The sequence below is a fragment of the Canis lupus genome, chromosome 9 (genome assembly GCF_011100685.1).
Source record: "Canis lupus familiaris isolate Mischka breed German Shepherd chromosome 9, alternate assembly UU_Cfam_GSD_1.0, whole genome shotgun sequence".
NCBI classification, from domain to species: domain Eukaryota; kingdom Metazoa; phylum Chordata; class Mammalia; order Carnivora; family Canidae; genus Canis; species Canis lupus.
In genome coordinates, this window is record NC_049230.1 from 56,979,575 (window position 1) to 56,995,298 (window position 15,724).

General features: G+C 50.4%; 1 protein-coding gene across 10 annotated transcripts in view; it reads right to left on the reverse strand.

Moving 5' to 3' along the window:
* MVB12B (multivesicular body subunit 12B) overlaps positions 1-14,997 on the reverse strand; it is a 185,700-nt gene extending 170,703 nt beyond the window's left edge. For 2 of the 10 annotated variants that reach the window (XM_038549342.1, XM_038549333.1), the window contains exons 1-2: positions 14,876-14,997; positions 1,829-1,951 (exon numbers count right to left, since the gene is read on the reverse strand). In XM_038549342.1, coding sequence (XP_038405270.1) covers positions 1,829-1,951; positions 14,876-14,950 — 198 coding nt within the window. In that variant the 5' untranslated portion in view covers positions 14,951-14,997. Of the gene's footprint in view, positions 1-1,828; positions 1,952-7,215; positions 7,365-8,417; positions 8,560-13,807; positions 13,914-14,397; positions 14,548-14,875 lie in introns of those variants that run through there. The other 8 variants (XM_038549335.1, XM_038549336.1, XM_038549337.1 and 5 more) reach the window with 8 other exon arrangements.
* Between the last annotated feature and the right edge of the window lie 727 nt (positions 14,998-15,724).

Consider the following 15,724-nt stretch of genomic DNA (forward strand, 5'->3'; position numbering starts at 1 on the left):
TCCTCCCAGAGATCACGAGCATTGAGCCCCTGCCCTGATTCATGACTTGCTGCTTCATATCTAATTCATCAAAAGACACTTTGGTTTCTCAAATCAGGAACATTTTTATTAGCTTCCCCAAGAGTTTTATGGCACAAAGCCATATCTAATGATTCTATTTTACAGCAAGTTATACATTCAAACAGCACTTTGAAGTCAGACAGCAGGTAAGACTCAAATCTTTGTCAAAAAAGATTCCCTTGTCCTTTCACTTTTAAAATGTTTATAAGCTTTCAAACAGTTGGGAAAGTGATGTGAAGGATTTTAACAGGCTTCTCCTTCTCTGCACAGGACCCAGCGCTGGCTGACTCAATATATACTACAGTGTTCTCGAAAGGGTTTGCTTTTGCCCCTCTGTTCCCTCCACCTAGGGACATCTGGCAATGCCTGGACACATTTTTGGTTGTTACAACTGCAGTTGATGCTACTGGCATCTAGTAGGTAGAAGCCAGGGATGCTGCTAAGCACCCTATATATGTGGCAATGGATAGCCCCCCAACACAGAATTACCTGATTGTCTAGTCCAAAATGTCACTAGTGTCAAGATTGAGAAACCATGCCTTAGGGCTTCTTCTGGACCAGGTGTCATATCCCCCCCACCCAGGACATTAGATGTTAATCTAATCACAGCAGCAGGTTTTCAGTGCTGGCTAATGAGACTTGTATTCTTTTATTCTTATGCATTCTTGGTGCACATTTTCAATAAATGGAATAAAATGCTGTCTTAAACAAAATGAGGAAAGTGAAAATAAGACCACCTTAGAATCTCAGGCCATAGTCACTGGTAATCAAACCCTCCTTATGTTGTTCTGCACTTTTTAAGCCCGATCCAAATCATAATTTATCTACTGAAACAACAAAATAACCAATGCCAGCCATCAGTACTACTGAACACCACCAGAGACACATGCTGAAAAGCAGAGCAAATTCTCTGTTAAACTTAACCTGTCGTGGTATGATCAGTCAGGGCACTGGACTTGGAAGGGGGTCTGCTCCTGATTCACTACTTCCCAGGACTGGGACTCTGTCACTTCACTTGCCAGAGCTTGGATTCTCTTAATCAGCAAAATGGAGAGGATAAGATACTTGCCCTTCTCATGTTCCAGGAGGAGATAAAGACACTTGCCCTTCTAGAGTTCCAGGGAACTGTGAGAGCCAAATGAGTTCACAGGTAGGAAACTGCTCTGTAAACTGTAAAGAGCTTTAAGAATGTATGGCAATATGCTGATGACACTTACACATCCAGGACAACCTATGACAAGGATCTTTCAGACTCCTGGATCCTTTTCATGAAATTTCATAACTAGAAGTGAGTTTAGAATCAAGGGAGCCAGGAGCGCCTGGGTGGCTCAGCAGTTGAGTGTCTGCCTTTGGCTCAGGGAGTGATCCCAAGGTCCTGGGATCACCACAGGCTCACCCCAGGGAGCCCTGCTTCTCCCTCTGCCTACGTCTCTGCACCTCTCTCTGTCTCTCATGAATAAGTAAGTAAAATCTTTTTTAAAAATTAAATTAAAAAAAAAAAAAGAAATCAAGGGAGCCAACGCTTTAGTTTTACAGAAGGTGAAAATGGCCATCACAGAGGCCAAGTGACTCTGCCAAGGCCAGGAAACAGCCCAAGTGGACTCAGGTCCTCTGACTCCCAACCCAGGACACTCTCCACCCCCTCCCACTGGTGATGCTTCCCCTCCCTGTTTAAGTTCCTAGAGGAAAGGAGCACATTTATGTACAAGGCTCAGGGGGTCTTGAACACAGGAGATAAATACTGGTTGAATCAAGGATCTTGACTTACTACATCATAGCCTGTTGGGGCTCGGTTCCGAGAAGCCACCACCCCCACTCCCGTGATGGGATCCATCGACGTCTCTGGCAAAGCTTCTGAAAGGTCTTTGACTTCAGGCATGGTGGACTGGTCCTAGTTCCAAATAGGAAAAAGAAAGCAGAAAATTCAAACTGACCATTTAAAGTAAATGATACAGTCTCAAAGAGAACCAGAATCTTGGGACAAATATCCTAAGCTAAGCTCCATATACTGAACTGGCTAAAGGAACCCTGACCTTACCTGACCCTTTCCTCAGATCAAGAATTCAAGTCATCTCTGACCCCTGCTCTTCTCAGGTTGGCTCTGAACACTGGGCTCATGTAGTTAATGCAGGCCTGTCCCTGCTCGGAGAGGTAACTTTGACTCAAACCCATTCTTAACCCTCTCAACAAGCTGCCTGACTTCTGAACGGATACCAGTAGCTTCTCTGAGAGTAAATCAGACACAGCTGAATCTAATACCACTTTTCACTTCTGTCCCTTACAGTATTCCTTTGTGGAGGTGTAGACCTCCAAATCCACAGCCTCTATATAGCACAACAGAGTGTGGACTGTTCAGTAGGCAAAGCTTTGCAAACACATGGAGGAAAGTGTTCTGGAAATGGAGGCAAAGGGATGGCATTCAGGTCCAGGCTCTACGGCTTACTGGCTGGTGACTTTGAGTAAGCAAGAGGTCATGATACTGACAGTCAAGAGAGCCATCATGAGATCTAAGGGAATCACATAAAGCAAGGGCCTGGAGCAGTCCCTGGCACACAGTAGGCACCCAACAAAATGCAGATGAGACTGGCAGGTTTGGGGCACACAGGTCCAGCATAAATGGCCAGAAATGTGGTACACGCCGTTTCTGGGAGGACTGGCAGGCGCCTTTGTTGTGTTTAATCCCACAGGTCATGTGGGCACTTACTCAAAGCTAAACACTAACAATGACCATAATTCTTGCTGGGCACTTTGGGAGAAAAGGAGGGGAAATGGAATTATTATTCTGCTGCTGACTGCCTCTTGATGTGACTAGAGGAGACAAGGAGAATATAGAGAGCACTGGGTCTGGGCAGCTCGAGTAGCAGGGCACCAGAAAGCAAATAAAAGAGGTAACACCTTATGTAAATGACTTTTAGTACTTTTAAAAGGACAAGCAGTGAAAAAGAGCAAGTTAAATTCCACCTCCTTCTGCAGTAATTAAATTCCACCGGCTGTAGGTCCACCAGATCTCTCAAAGCTGGTTACTGCTTCTAAAGCAAACCAAACACCATGCCTAACTAGGCAAGGAGAAGAAATATTCTTAATTCTCAGCCTTGAATCAGAAAAGGCAGAGGCTATTAAAAATGACTGCGGCCTTCTACATGGGAACAATCAGAATGCCATATGCAAGTCACCCATGTAATCAATGTCCCCTGAAGCCCACAAAAGGCTCCGGAAACGGACTCAGCAATGAAATTGAGCCAAATATCCAATCAAGGCTAGGAAGCGCCTGGCAGCAGCCACACTCTCAACTTCTCTTTATGACAAAAGCCAAACTCCACCTCCAAATCCACAGCCTCTATATAGCACAACAGAGTGTGGACTGTTCAGTAGGCAAAGCTTTGCAAACACATGGAGGAAAGTGTTCTGGAAATGGAGGCAAAGGGATGGCATTCAGGTCCAGGCTCTACGGCTTGGACCTGAAAAAGTGATGCTTTACTTAATTCTACTGAAAATGAACTTCTAGAAGCCCAGGCCAGGGGGTAGGATAATACCATGCCACACCACTGCATCATTCTCTTTTTTCAAATTTTATTTGCCAAGCAGGTTTGTGTAAAGCACAGGCCTCGCCGCCTCCTGCACACAGTAGGCAGGAAGCATTTAGTGAATGAATAAGCGTGCATGTCCTCCAAAAAGAAGGCGTAGGGTCAAATATCTGCATCAGCCCGGTCCGAAGCTGGTGATAGTCCAAACGCTAATCAAAAAGTTTTGTCACCTGGAAAATCCCATAGTATCGGTAGCATGAAAATAACGGCGCTGCAGTTTGAAAACTCCGGGTACCTGCTGTTGGTTACCAAAACGCTTTGCAATTAACAACTCATTAACAGAATGCACAAATTCTGCCAGTGCTAAAATATCACGCTGTGGATTTAATAAAGAACATCCGAGGTAAGTTTTTACGATGATGATGATGGTGGTGGTGGTGGTGGTGGCGGTGGTGGTCCTGCCTCTACTATGTGAGAGGGAGAGAGGAGGCAAGTGTGGGAAGAAGTAGGAAGTCGTTGACTCGCTGACAGACTCCGGTCCTGTGGCCACGGCTGTCCCCGGCCCTGAGGAGACTCGCCCCCGGCGACCCCGCTCCCACAATGCACCGGGGAGGCCGCGGGCCGCTCGCTCCAAGATGGCCGCGGGCTGCCTCCGGCTGAGGCAGACAAAGGAGCCGGCGGCCCGCCAGCCTGCAGACGGGAGGCCGGGAGGACGCGACCGCAGAGCGCGAGCACAGAGCATCTCGGATGCGCGCCTCCTCCTTCCCTCTCCCCCAGTTGCTGCACCCTGGGGATCAAGGCAGCCTTTGTGAAATACAGACAAATGAGTCCTCGCGGCGCGGGGCCGCGGCTGGCTCGGCCGTGGAGGAGGCCCCACCACCGGCAAAGGAAGCTTTTAATGAGAAACGCCCAAGATATCCATGGCAGGGGCCATCACTCAAAGCAGCCTGCCCTGAATTACATATTTTCTGACTGCAAATTACTTTTAACAGCGTCTCTGCCGTCGCTTCAATTGACCTTCCTAACAAAAGGCCATTTATTAACCAGCGCTCGGCGGTTCCCGGGCCGAGTGGAGCCTCGAGCCGGGAGGGATGGCACCGCCGAGGGCTCAGCCGCCCGGGGCCCCAGGCCAGGCCTCCGAGAGGGGCGCGGGGCTGCCGCGGGGGCCGGGGCGGCTGCTCAAGACCGACGTTAGCCCGCCTGGCAACTGGCGACAAGCCCCCGCTTCATCCTCAGCAGCTCCGCAGCGGACAGGGAGGGACCCACCGGTCCCAAAACCCTAACTGCACACTAAACGCGCTGACACACCTGCCCTGCGTTTGTACAACGCGTTGCAATTCTCAGAAAGCTTTCTGGGGTCCCTTCCTGACGGATGATCATACCAGACCTGGGAGGGGGCTGGGTCTTGTTACCCCTTAGAGAAGACAAAACTGAGGCGCAGGGTGATCGGACGCCAGGTAAGCGGCAGCCGCCAACCTGAGCAGAACCTGCCGTCCTCCCCCCCGGGTCTAATCTGCCTTCCACGACACTATGCAGAGAGACCAACATCCCGCCTGATGCCCGACTGAGAAAGCAGTTTCAACACTAATTATATCTAAAAATGCCAAAGCTCGTCTTTCTCCAGCCACAGCCCAATAAGTAAAGCAAAGGGGAGACAAGTACAGAAAGATAAAAGTAACATGGGATTAATTTCCCTCACACCTCAGTTTCAAGATTCAACATTTCCCTCATAAATAATTTACAACAATAAAAATGAGCTAAGGCCATGTTTGTGTAGGACGGAGGTAAATTTAGGCCTAATGAGGGAGATCCGAGCACTGCACAGGAGGGAATAGGTTGATGTATAGCACTGTGTGAGCACAATCGACAGCACACAGGGGCTCCATTACCAACTGCAAGTCGAGAGGCCGACCAGGAGGAGGGGCAGGCAATTTAGGGAAACTTCTACCATCCCAGCTGGGGCTGCAGGGAAGGTCTCTACAGGGAAAGCCAAAAAGTTGCCCGGGATTTTAGATAAGACAACAGAGGCAGAGATCTCTCAGAACTCTAAGACTGAACCAACCTGAAATTCAGCCAGTTCTCAGTAAATGCCAGGTGAGGAACAGAGGCGGTGATGGCACCTGGGAGTCTCGTCTACTCGCAGGCACGGGAAGAGCACAGCGGCAACACCGACCTTGAGTTGGTCCTAATCTCACCCCACAGGTCACCTGGCCCCAATCTCCATCCCAATCTCTACCCACAGCACATGGCCATCATTTCCAAGGCTGGGGGCTGCACAGCCTTACTCTGGGCAGGTACTGGAGTCTGCCCGGAGAGATTTCTCCACCAGGCAGGAGAATATGTGTGAATGTGCTGTGGGGTGTGTGTGTGTGTTCCATGTACATATTGGGGCTCCATGGGATCAGTTAAGAGGATTTTTTTCCCTGTCATGCCTGCTGAATGCTACGCAACAAGGCTGAATCAGAGAAAACCCGTCTCCTGCTTCTGCCTGCAATACTGCAAACAGTGCCTGGGGAAGGCCCCAGCCCGCAGCCCCCAGCCCTGCAGCACCTTGGTAATGCCGTCATCCCAGGTTCACAGAGAAATGAACTTTAACTATAAAGCCTCTCATACAGACAGCACACTGCTCCCTTGTAGCTGATCAAAGAATTACTACAACACTGTGCTTAATCCCTAAAAGTCAGCGGTGCTGGGCTTAACTGATGCTGAATATTGTTTCAGAATCAAAGGCATGCCTCCCGGCCCCAGTCTGGGAGAAAACTAAGCTACTGTATCACAGTTGAAAACTCAGGGGAACTTTGATATCATCTCTGTTTAATTTCCCCGGCCCTGTGAGCCGGGGGTTTATCTCGTTTTATCAACTCCTGTACTGAAATCAAAACCCAACTAACAGAGCTCAGACCTCTCTCCACTGGGGCCCGTCCAGCGGCGGGGTGGGGTGGATGCAACTACTGCAGGGGGGCGGTGGGAAGGGGGCGCTGCCATCAAAGGAGGCGCAACAGGAACCCCAACTCGGCCTCCCTGCAGGGTGAGGAAGGCCAGCTCAGAAGCAGCACCAGCGCTGCACACCGAGGACCCAAGGCGTGACTCGCACACAACTTTGGAGGAGAGAAATTTCAAAGTATGGGGTAGGGGGCAGGTTAAAATTGGGCTACTATAATTGAAATGACAAAAACAGTAGATTAATTAAGTCCCTATAGAAGGATGAACTTGCAATCAGCGTGTATGAAATGCAAAGTCAAGGGCACAAAAGACACAAACTGTCTACCCACATCCACCAAGCTTGCAGGGCTAGGGAAGAGCAGTGAATAAATATTTCACTTGCCATGGGAACCTCACTAAAAGCAGGGTCCAGGGCTGAGAGCAGGCTGTCCCCCAGTGAAAGCTGCCCCTGTGCCCGTCATAGGGCAGCTCTTTGCCAGTGGCAGCGGCGGTCTGCAAGAACCCACTCCCCCCTCTTGCCCCATGGTTACTGGCACCTTTTTTGCCAACAACTCTTTAGCAGGTAGAGAAGGACATGGCCCCATTCCTGTTGGAGGGAGCCCATGGCCAGGTTTCACCAACACACACCACAACGCACACAGACACACAAACTAGGCCACCTCCATGCAGCTAAGGTACAGGGACCTACCTCCTCAGGAGATGGCAGGCTGAGGCCTGAGTCCATGCAGCACCCAAGCGAATGGCTACTCATGGGGGACAGCACACAGGCTGAGAGGCGTCCACCGTGGAACCTCGGAATGGCAGCCTGGTGCCTCCTGCACTTGGTCTGGACCACTTACCTAGTCAGAAGCCAAATCACTCTGACAAACACTGTTGAGTATGGTCAGGTGGCAACAGGCCACAGGCTGCTGGGAGAGCTGCTAAGATATTAGGAAACTAAAGCAAATATTTTTCTAAGCTCTCCTAGATCACAAAGAATTTTCCAGCTAGGGAACTAACAATGGTGAGCACTTCCTTTTTCCCCAGTAAAGGCCTGTTACTTCTAATAAAGAATCTGGTGTATAAATGCATCCATTCTATCTGACCTATGCTTAGATTTCTATTAACCATTTGTATACCAAACAGATTTTACATAAACTGTGATATAGGCATCAAGTTATTGCAGCTCATACAGTGCCATGCTAGATCCTGGAATTCACTCTCCAAAAATAAATTCAGGATCAAGTTCTATAGCCCTGCTGTAGCCAAAGCCCTGCCTCTTACAGGCCTGACTGCAAAATCAGGGAACCTAGTGCTGGGAGTGAGGAGCAATCTCCAATACACTCTGAGCCTCACCCCAACCTGCCTACAAACACCACAAACCAGGGTCAGCCCTGCCCACTCCCATCAAGTCTTGCTGCCATGTTGTCCCCTGGAGAGAAGGAAGGAGGAGAACCCCAACAAAAGGCAGATGCTCTCCAAATGGAAGCCATCCCAGGAGGACACAGAGAAATGCTCTCCTGATGTTCAGTGATATAAGGTAAGTCATATCCTTCCCCTGATGGCCAGTGTCTACACACTGGCCAATATGTCACCTCAATGCCACACAAATGGGCTGTCAGGTTGGAAATCCTCAGAACACCTGGCTTCAGGTCAGCCAGACATGTCTCATCACCAACACTCTCCTCTCTGACTTTCATAGGGATCTTGAGAGATTCTTTTCATATGTGTGGTCATCTAATCATTCTACCTGTATGCTGATGACTTCCAAAATACCTCCATCACCCCGATTTTTCTCCTGAGACTCAGAGTCTAGTGAGTCTAGACTAGTGTCCTGCTGGCTCTTGCCATCTGCATGTCCTGGCTGACCATGCCATCCTCCCCCTGAACCATCTCCCACATTCCCAGTACCTGGCAGGACCCGGCACACAGCAGAAAGTCCGCAAACATTTATGGAGAGCCTTTGTGTAAGCAGTGAGGGAGAGTATGCGATGATGACGATGGACAATCCAACATTCTGGAGCAGATTCCAACTCTAGCCAGTATGAGTCACCTGCAGAGTCCATTAAAAGAGATTCTTGAACCCACTCCCAGAGATACTGATTAAGTAAGTACAGGGTGGATTTTGAGAAGCTGCATTTCTAACAAGCTTCGGGTCTGAACTCTGAATACAAGACAGCAGGTTCTCATTAGATGTTTGATGAATGAATGAACAGGGAAAAAAAAAAATAACTGGATGTAATCATCCATGGGAATAGCCTCAGAATGAGTCCCTCAGACTCTCCCTCCCCCAAACAGGTTGTCACCAGCCTACCATTCAAGATCTCGGTCACATTCTCCCCAAACCTTCCCTGACCACCCAGCCTCACAGCTGCTGTCACTGAGAACTCTGATCTTCATGGGGACATGGCCTTAGCACACACGTGTGTACAGGTACACATGTAAATACACAGAGAAACACACAGCCTTGCCTCTCAGAAGGTCATAGCACACTTTCCCTAGCAGAACAGTAGTTGTTCAAAGGCGTTATGTCTACCCTGTGCCTAGCTCACAGTGGGTGCTCAACAAATGGATTATGGGATTAGTGGGTGGGTGGGTAGATGGAAGTAAGGGAGAAAAGAAGGAAGAAAGGATCAAGTTTCCATCATCTTTTCAAAACTGCCCATCTTTCACTGTATTAAGAAGGGTACACAAAGCAGCAAGGGCCAGAGCAGAACCATGGGCCCCTTCCAATGACAGCGCCAGGCTGGGCATCAGTGAGCCCAGGACAATCACCATAATTCTGGGAATAGGCACTGCAGAGGAGGGGAGGCAGGACTGCAGCACTCCCAGTGGCTCCAGAAGTGATTATGACTCAGTCCAAGCAGACTGGATGAGGGCCTGGCAGGGGCCAAGGGGTCTCCAGGCTGGTTGCATAGAAGACTCCCCTAAGGAATTTGTAAAAACCACAGCTGCCCATTCCAACCCCTAGGTTGTGATTTAACTGGTCTGGGCTTGGGCCAAGACTGAATAGTGCACAGACCAGGCGAAGTGCTACTGTGCTGGGTGGGTACCGTGACAAAAGACATGGCTACCACCTGTGGAGTTCAAAGACTGGAGTCCCAAAAGAAAGGGACTGCAAGTGAGGGGACACTTCCTTCGGCCTTCGGAGATGTGAGGGAAGAGCAGGCGCTGAAGCTGGCCTCCTGGAAAGACAGTGGGTACAGAGTAATGAAGGTACTGAAGGCAAGAGATGCCATATCAGCAGTGGCGTGAACAAACACAGGCCATTGGGGGAACTGTGGGTGGCAGATGGGCTCTGAAGCAACCTTATGAAATGCTTAAACAAACAAACAAATAAACAAAACCGTTAAAAACCTGTCTGCATTTCTCTGCTATTCCTAAGGTCTAAGCAATGACATAGAGCTTCAGGAAGGAAGAGATTTGCAAGCCTCATATTTCCTCTCCTGTAACTGAATGCTTCTCGAACTGATGCCACTTCCTGCACACTGCCATGGGCCTTCTTGCTAGCTCCATAGGGGAATGGGAAGTAAAGCAGAGAACAGACAGGGCGCAAGCTCTGGAGTCAGGGATCTGAGCTTGACTCCCAACTCTCATGCTACATATAGCTGTGTGACCAGAGCCACATTAGCTAAACTGGGCCCAGGTTTTCACCCCCCTAAAACTGGAATAGTAGATAATAATTTGTTCTCTACAGGGTTATACTGTATAAAGAACTTGTAGAACTTGCATCAGAAGAAACAAGTGATAGAGTGAAAATGAACAACCTATGGAAGGGGAGAAAATATTTCCAAATCACATATCCCATAAGGAGTTAAAATCCAGATCTATACAGAACTTCTACAACTTAACAACAACAAAAACCCAACTACTTGATGAAAAAATGGGCAAAGGACTTGAGTAGTCATTTCTCCAAAGATGATATACAAACGGCTGATAAGCATATGAAAAGATGTCCAACATCACTAATCATTAGGGAAATGCCAACCAAAATCACATGAGCTATCACCTCATACCCACTGGGATGGCCACTAACAAGAGCCATAAAATTAGTGTTGACAAGGATTTGAAAACTGGAACCCTGCTGCACTGCTGGTGGAAACGGAAATGTAGCCACTCTCTAGAAAACAGTATGGTGAGTCGTCAAAAAATGAAACCTAAATTACTATAGGGTCTGGCAATTCCACTTCTGGGTATGTAGCCAAAAGAATTGGAAACAGGGTCTCCGAAAGATACTTGTACATCCATGTTCACAATAGCATTATTCACCAGAGCCAAAAGGTAGAAGTAACCCAAGTGTCCACAGACAAATATGGATAAGCAAAATGGGTATATACATGCAGAAGGATATTATTTCAGCTTAAAAAGCAAAGAAATTCTGGCACATGCTACAACATGAATGAATCTTGAAGACATTGTATGGTGTGAAATAAGCCAGTCATAGAAAGACAAATACTATATAATACCACATATATAAGGCCCCTGGATTAGTCAAATTCATAGAAACAGAAAGTAGAATGGTGGTTGCCAGAGCCTGGGGGAGGGGATGTGGAAACTGTTTAGTGAGCATAGGGTTTCAAAAAAAAAAAAAAAAAAATGAGTATAGGGTTTCATAAAATGAAAAAGTTCCAGAGATTAGCCGCAAGACAACGTGAATGTACTGAATGCCACTGATTTGTATACCTGAAAATGATTAGGATGGTACATTTTATTTTCTGTGTTTTTTACAATTTAAAAAGGGCATCTGTAATTGTGGTTTTCAAGTTTCAGTAAGCAGAAGTACAACCCAACGGGCGCCCGAGTGGTTCAGTCGGTTAAGTGACTTCCTTGGGCTCAGGTCATGATTCGGGATCCTGGGATCGAGCCCCATGCTAGCCTCCCTGTTCAGCGGGGAGCCTGCTTTTCCCTCTCCCTCTGCCTGTTCCCTGCTTGGGGCCTCTCTCTCTATCAAATAAATAAGTAAAATCTTAAGAAAAAAAAAGGGAAGAAGAACAACAACAACAACCCAAGGTTCCTCCTGTAAACACCGAGTCCCCGGGGCCCCTTCCCCAGATACTCTGATTAGATGATGTAGGTGTGAGGCCCTGGAATCTGCATTTTCTTAAACATCTTAGGGATATTTAGCATACTAAGAATTCATTTATTCTGTTCTGGTTCTAAAGGACCAAGGGATATTCTTTTGGATATTTTGCTTTGTTGATCAGTTTATGTTTAAAACACACATACACACACACTATGCTTCTCTGTGTGTGTATGTGTGTATAGAAAGATCTCATATTGATTCTAGCCACAGCCCAACAAGATGGTCTTCCAGTCCTCAGGGAAGTCGGAGCTACCAAGCTTCAGCATGTGACTTCTAGGCTCTAGGCCCATGGGCCTCTCACATTTCAGCCTACACAAGCTCCACATCTCACCAGAAGTGTGTCAGGTAAACCAAGCCTGTGCCCACAGGATGTTCCCAACAAGGGAGGTAATGTCAAGTACACCCTGCAGTGGCTCTACCTCCCAAGCAGCAGAGCGGAGGAGAGCTAACACAGGCAACCCCGCTGCGCACAGTGCAGACAACGCAGGGAAACCACAATTCTCAAGGGCAGCCCAGCAAGCAGAAGGCCAAGGATAGCCATGAGAGGGGCCAGTAAAACATGGGACTGGGAGAGTCTCAGAGAGAGAGCAAGAAGAGCCTGAGAGAGGCAGCTCATTCAAGGACCTCAGGCCTCCCCTCCCACAACCCAAATAGCAAAGGAGACTCTGCTCATTCAACCGCAACCTACTAAATACAGTGTTCTCAGCCCACCACATCCAGCCATGTAGTCATTTGTTATCTTCATCATCATAATAGCACCTTTGACATTTCCCATGCTTGGCTCCAACTCCATCATTACTTTCTAGTGTAGCAAGGATGTTGCTCTCTGAGCATGAAGCATGGAGCACTCGTAACCTGCTAAGGCAGCAGGGCCGACAACTTTTAGATTATGACTCCCCCAAAAGCAGATCTGCCAGAAAACTAAGAGCAATTAACCTTCAGCCACCACTTTACCCCTGCCAAGGTCCTGAGAGGGGACCCAGCAATGTGTTCACATGGTCATGTGGTTTTGTAAGATGTACAGAAGCAAGATATTCTTGTATTCCTTTTCTTATAACCCCTCTCTACTCCAAACTGTCTAACCCAGAAAACCAGGGTCTGCCTCTGGATTCCACCTAAATTTAGTGAGGACTCCCCCACACCCTCTGTAGTGCCACATGCATTCACATACATCTCATTCAGCCTTATGGGGTACGTTATATTCTTAAGCCACTTTTACATTGAAGGAAATCAGGATTCAGAAAGGTTCCGTGAGATTCCAGGACCTGCCTAGGGTCATCAGGACTACAGGAAGAAGACTGAGATTCAAATCCAAACCCCTAAATCCAAGCCCTGTGTTCTTTACCATTCTTTCCTAGTTGCCCTAAGGAAAGCTAAATAATAACCACAAACAGAAAGACCCTCTAAAGAAAAAAAAAAAATGAAGCTACTCTTCTGATTAATAAGTTAACACTTAATAATAATCACTAACTTCTACTGACTCACTTGCCCTATGGCAGGCACAAAACTAAATGCTTCTCTTGTAATATTTCATTCACTGCTCACCATAATCCTATGAGACAGATATCAGCCTTACTCTACCGATGAGGAAAGTGAGGCTCAGGAAAGTCTACTAATTTACCCAAGAATACACAGTAAGTAGAAAAGCCAGGGATTAAGCTGAGGTCTAATTCTAAAGTCCTTGCATTTAACCATGGTATACTGTTCCAGCTGCAAGGAGGGAACGCCTCCCAGTGGGATGGAGGGAGGCAGAGAAGATGCCTTCAGCATAAATCAGGAGTGTGGCCTAAGAGCTAGAAGGAAGGAAGGAGAAATGTTGATCAGAAAAGATGATTCTGGGGAACCCTGGGTGGCGCAGCGGTTTAGCTCCTGCCTTTGGCCCAGGGCACGATCCTGGAGACCTGGGATCAAATCCCACGTTGGGCTCCCAGTGCATGGAGCCTGCTTCTCCCTCTGCCTATGTCTCTGCCTCTCTCTCTCTCTGTGTGTGACTATCATAAGTAAATAAAAATTAAAAAAAAAAAAAAAGAAAGAAAAGATGATTCTGGGCTCAAATGAACCAGTCAATTGCTTCACATGGAGCTTGATGCCCAGATCCCAGCAGAGGTCCCATCTCTCAGAGGCCCCATTTAAATATTCTCTGCATGGCCCAGTATCTCAAAGGACCACAACAATTTCCAGTGAGCAAGAAAGGTGTCACCTGTGTCCCGTAACTAACCTTCGGAGTACCCTGAGCTTTTTGGTTTGTCTAGGTTTCCGCAGAGCTTATCCTCTTTTCTAGGCTTATCTGGTGCAGCTGATAAAATGAGATGAGATCCAGCCAGCTGTCAAGAAATGTACAATGAGATTATGCTGAGAAGGAACCACCAGAGACAAAGGCCCCTAAAGAGTCGCTGGCCTGTTGTGGCTTTTGTGGCAGAAACCTGAGTGGGCCCTGGTTCTTGGTCGGGGGCAGGGAGCAGAGAAGAGGCAACAGCCATTTGTCTTTTGCCTTCCTGAGGCCTTCCTCTGTGCCTTGCTGAGGAGGCTGCTGAGAGGCAGGGGACAGAAGAGTCCCATCTTTAGTGGTGAGAAAGGCTGATAATTTAGGAAGAGTTGTCCGCTGGTAACAAAGAGGAGAAAGGCGCTCATGGGTTTGCGCCTGTCGCTGGGGATCTGCGGTCCCCTGGTGCTAAGCCATAGCTCTAGTTCCAGCCCCTGCCCCTGAGCCTCATTAGGCTGAAGTCCTTGCGGGGTGCTCATCAACACACGCACCACACTTGCAGAATGGGTACTCTGGGTCTTGGGTGCTCAGGCCCGGCACCCCACCTTCATACAGGTGCCCTGGCATCTGGGTGTCCTCTCCGCTGCGTCCAGGTCACAGGTGAGGCCGGCCCCCCAGATGATGCTCAAGGCTCAGGTGCAAGCTGGTCTGCATCCACGTGACCACAGAGAGCCGGGCCCCAGGCCGGGCCGGTGAAACGACTGTCCTCAGGCTGTGCAGGTGCCCGCGGCGGCCTGGGCACAGGTGGGCCGCCTCCCCTCACCCGTCCCGCACCCAGCGGGCACTCGGGTCCCCGGCTCCCTCCCGCCTGCCGCGGCAAGGCCAGGCCGGTGTTCGGAGCCGCGGCGCGCGCGGGCTCGGGCAGGGGCCGCCGGGCCTGTCCCACGGCGGGCCGGGCTCGGGGCCCGCAGGCCTCGGCGCGGGCCCAGCTCCGCCCGCCCGCGCGCCCGCCCGCCCCTCGGCCCGGGGCCCGCGCCCGCCCGCCCGGCCTCCGCGGCCCCTGCCCGCCCGGCCTCACTTAACTGTTCCCCGTTGGGGCGGCGGCGGCGGCGGCGGCGGCGGGTCCCGGCTCCGTCTCACGCAGAAGCAGCTTCTCATCGCCCGGGCGGCGCGGGAGGGGCCGGGCCGGGGGCCCAGGCGGCGGGGCCGGCGCCGCAGCTCGAGCGCGAGCCTCACCGGGGAGCGGCGGGAGCGGCGGCGGCGGCGGCGGCGGCGGCGGCGGCGGGGGCGGGGCGGGGCGCGGCCTGGCGGCGGCGGCTCGGGCTCCCTCTCCCTCCCCGGGCCTGCCTCCCGGCCTCCGGCTCCGGCGCTGGCTCGCGGGGGAGGGGGCGGGAGCCCCGGCGTCCCGACCCGCCGCGCCTCTGCCCCGGCCCCGACCCGCAGCCCGGCCCGGCCCACGGCTCAGCCCGCGAGCCCCGGCCCCCCCCCCCCCCCCCCGGCCTCGGAGCCCCGGAGCCGCAGGCCTCTTGGCGCCTGGGCACCCGTTCCCGGTCTCGGGCAGGGCCCCGCAGCCCGCCCAGCTCTCCTAGGCCTCACTGCACAGCCTAGGGACCCCGGACGCCCCAGGCCTCTTGGCGCCTGGAGGAACACACGCGGGCGCGCGCACCCCCCCCAACACACACACACACACACACACACACACACACACACACACACACACACACGTCGGCCTCTTGCAGGGACACAGACCCTCCGAGGCTTTAGTGAACATCAGGCCACTCCTTCAACTCCGCGCACTCCCGTTCAGGAGACCCCACCGTCTCAAATGGCCCAACACAAGCCTAGCCAGGCCTCGGTCCCCTCTCAGAATGACCCCAATCTCCCAGCAATTCTCTGCCTCCCCTCTACGCTGGGCCAATGACCCACCCACAG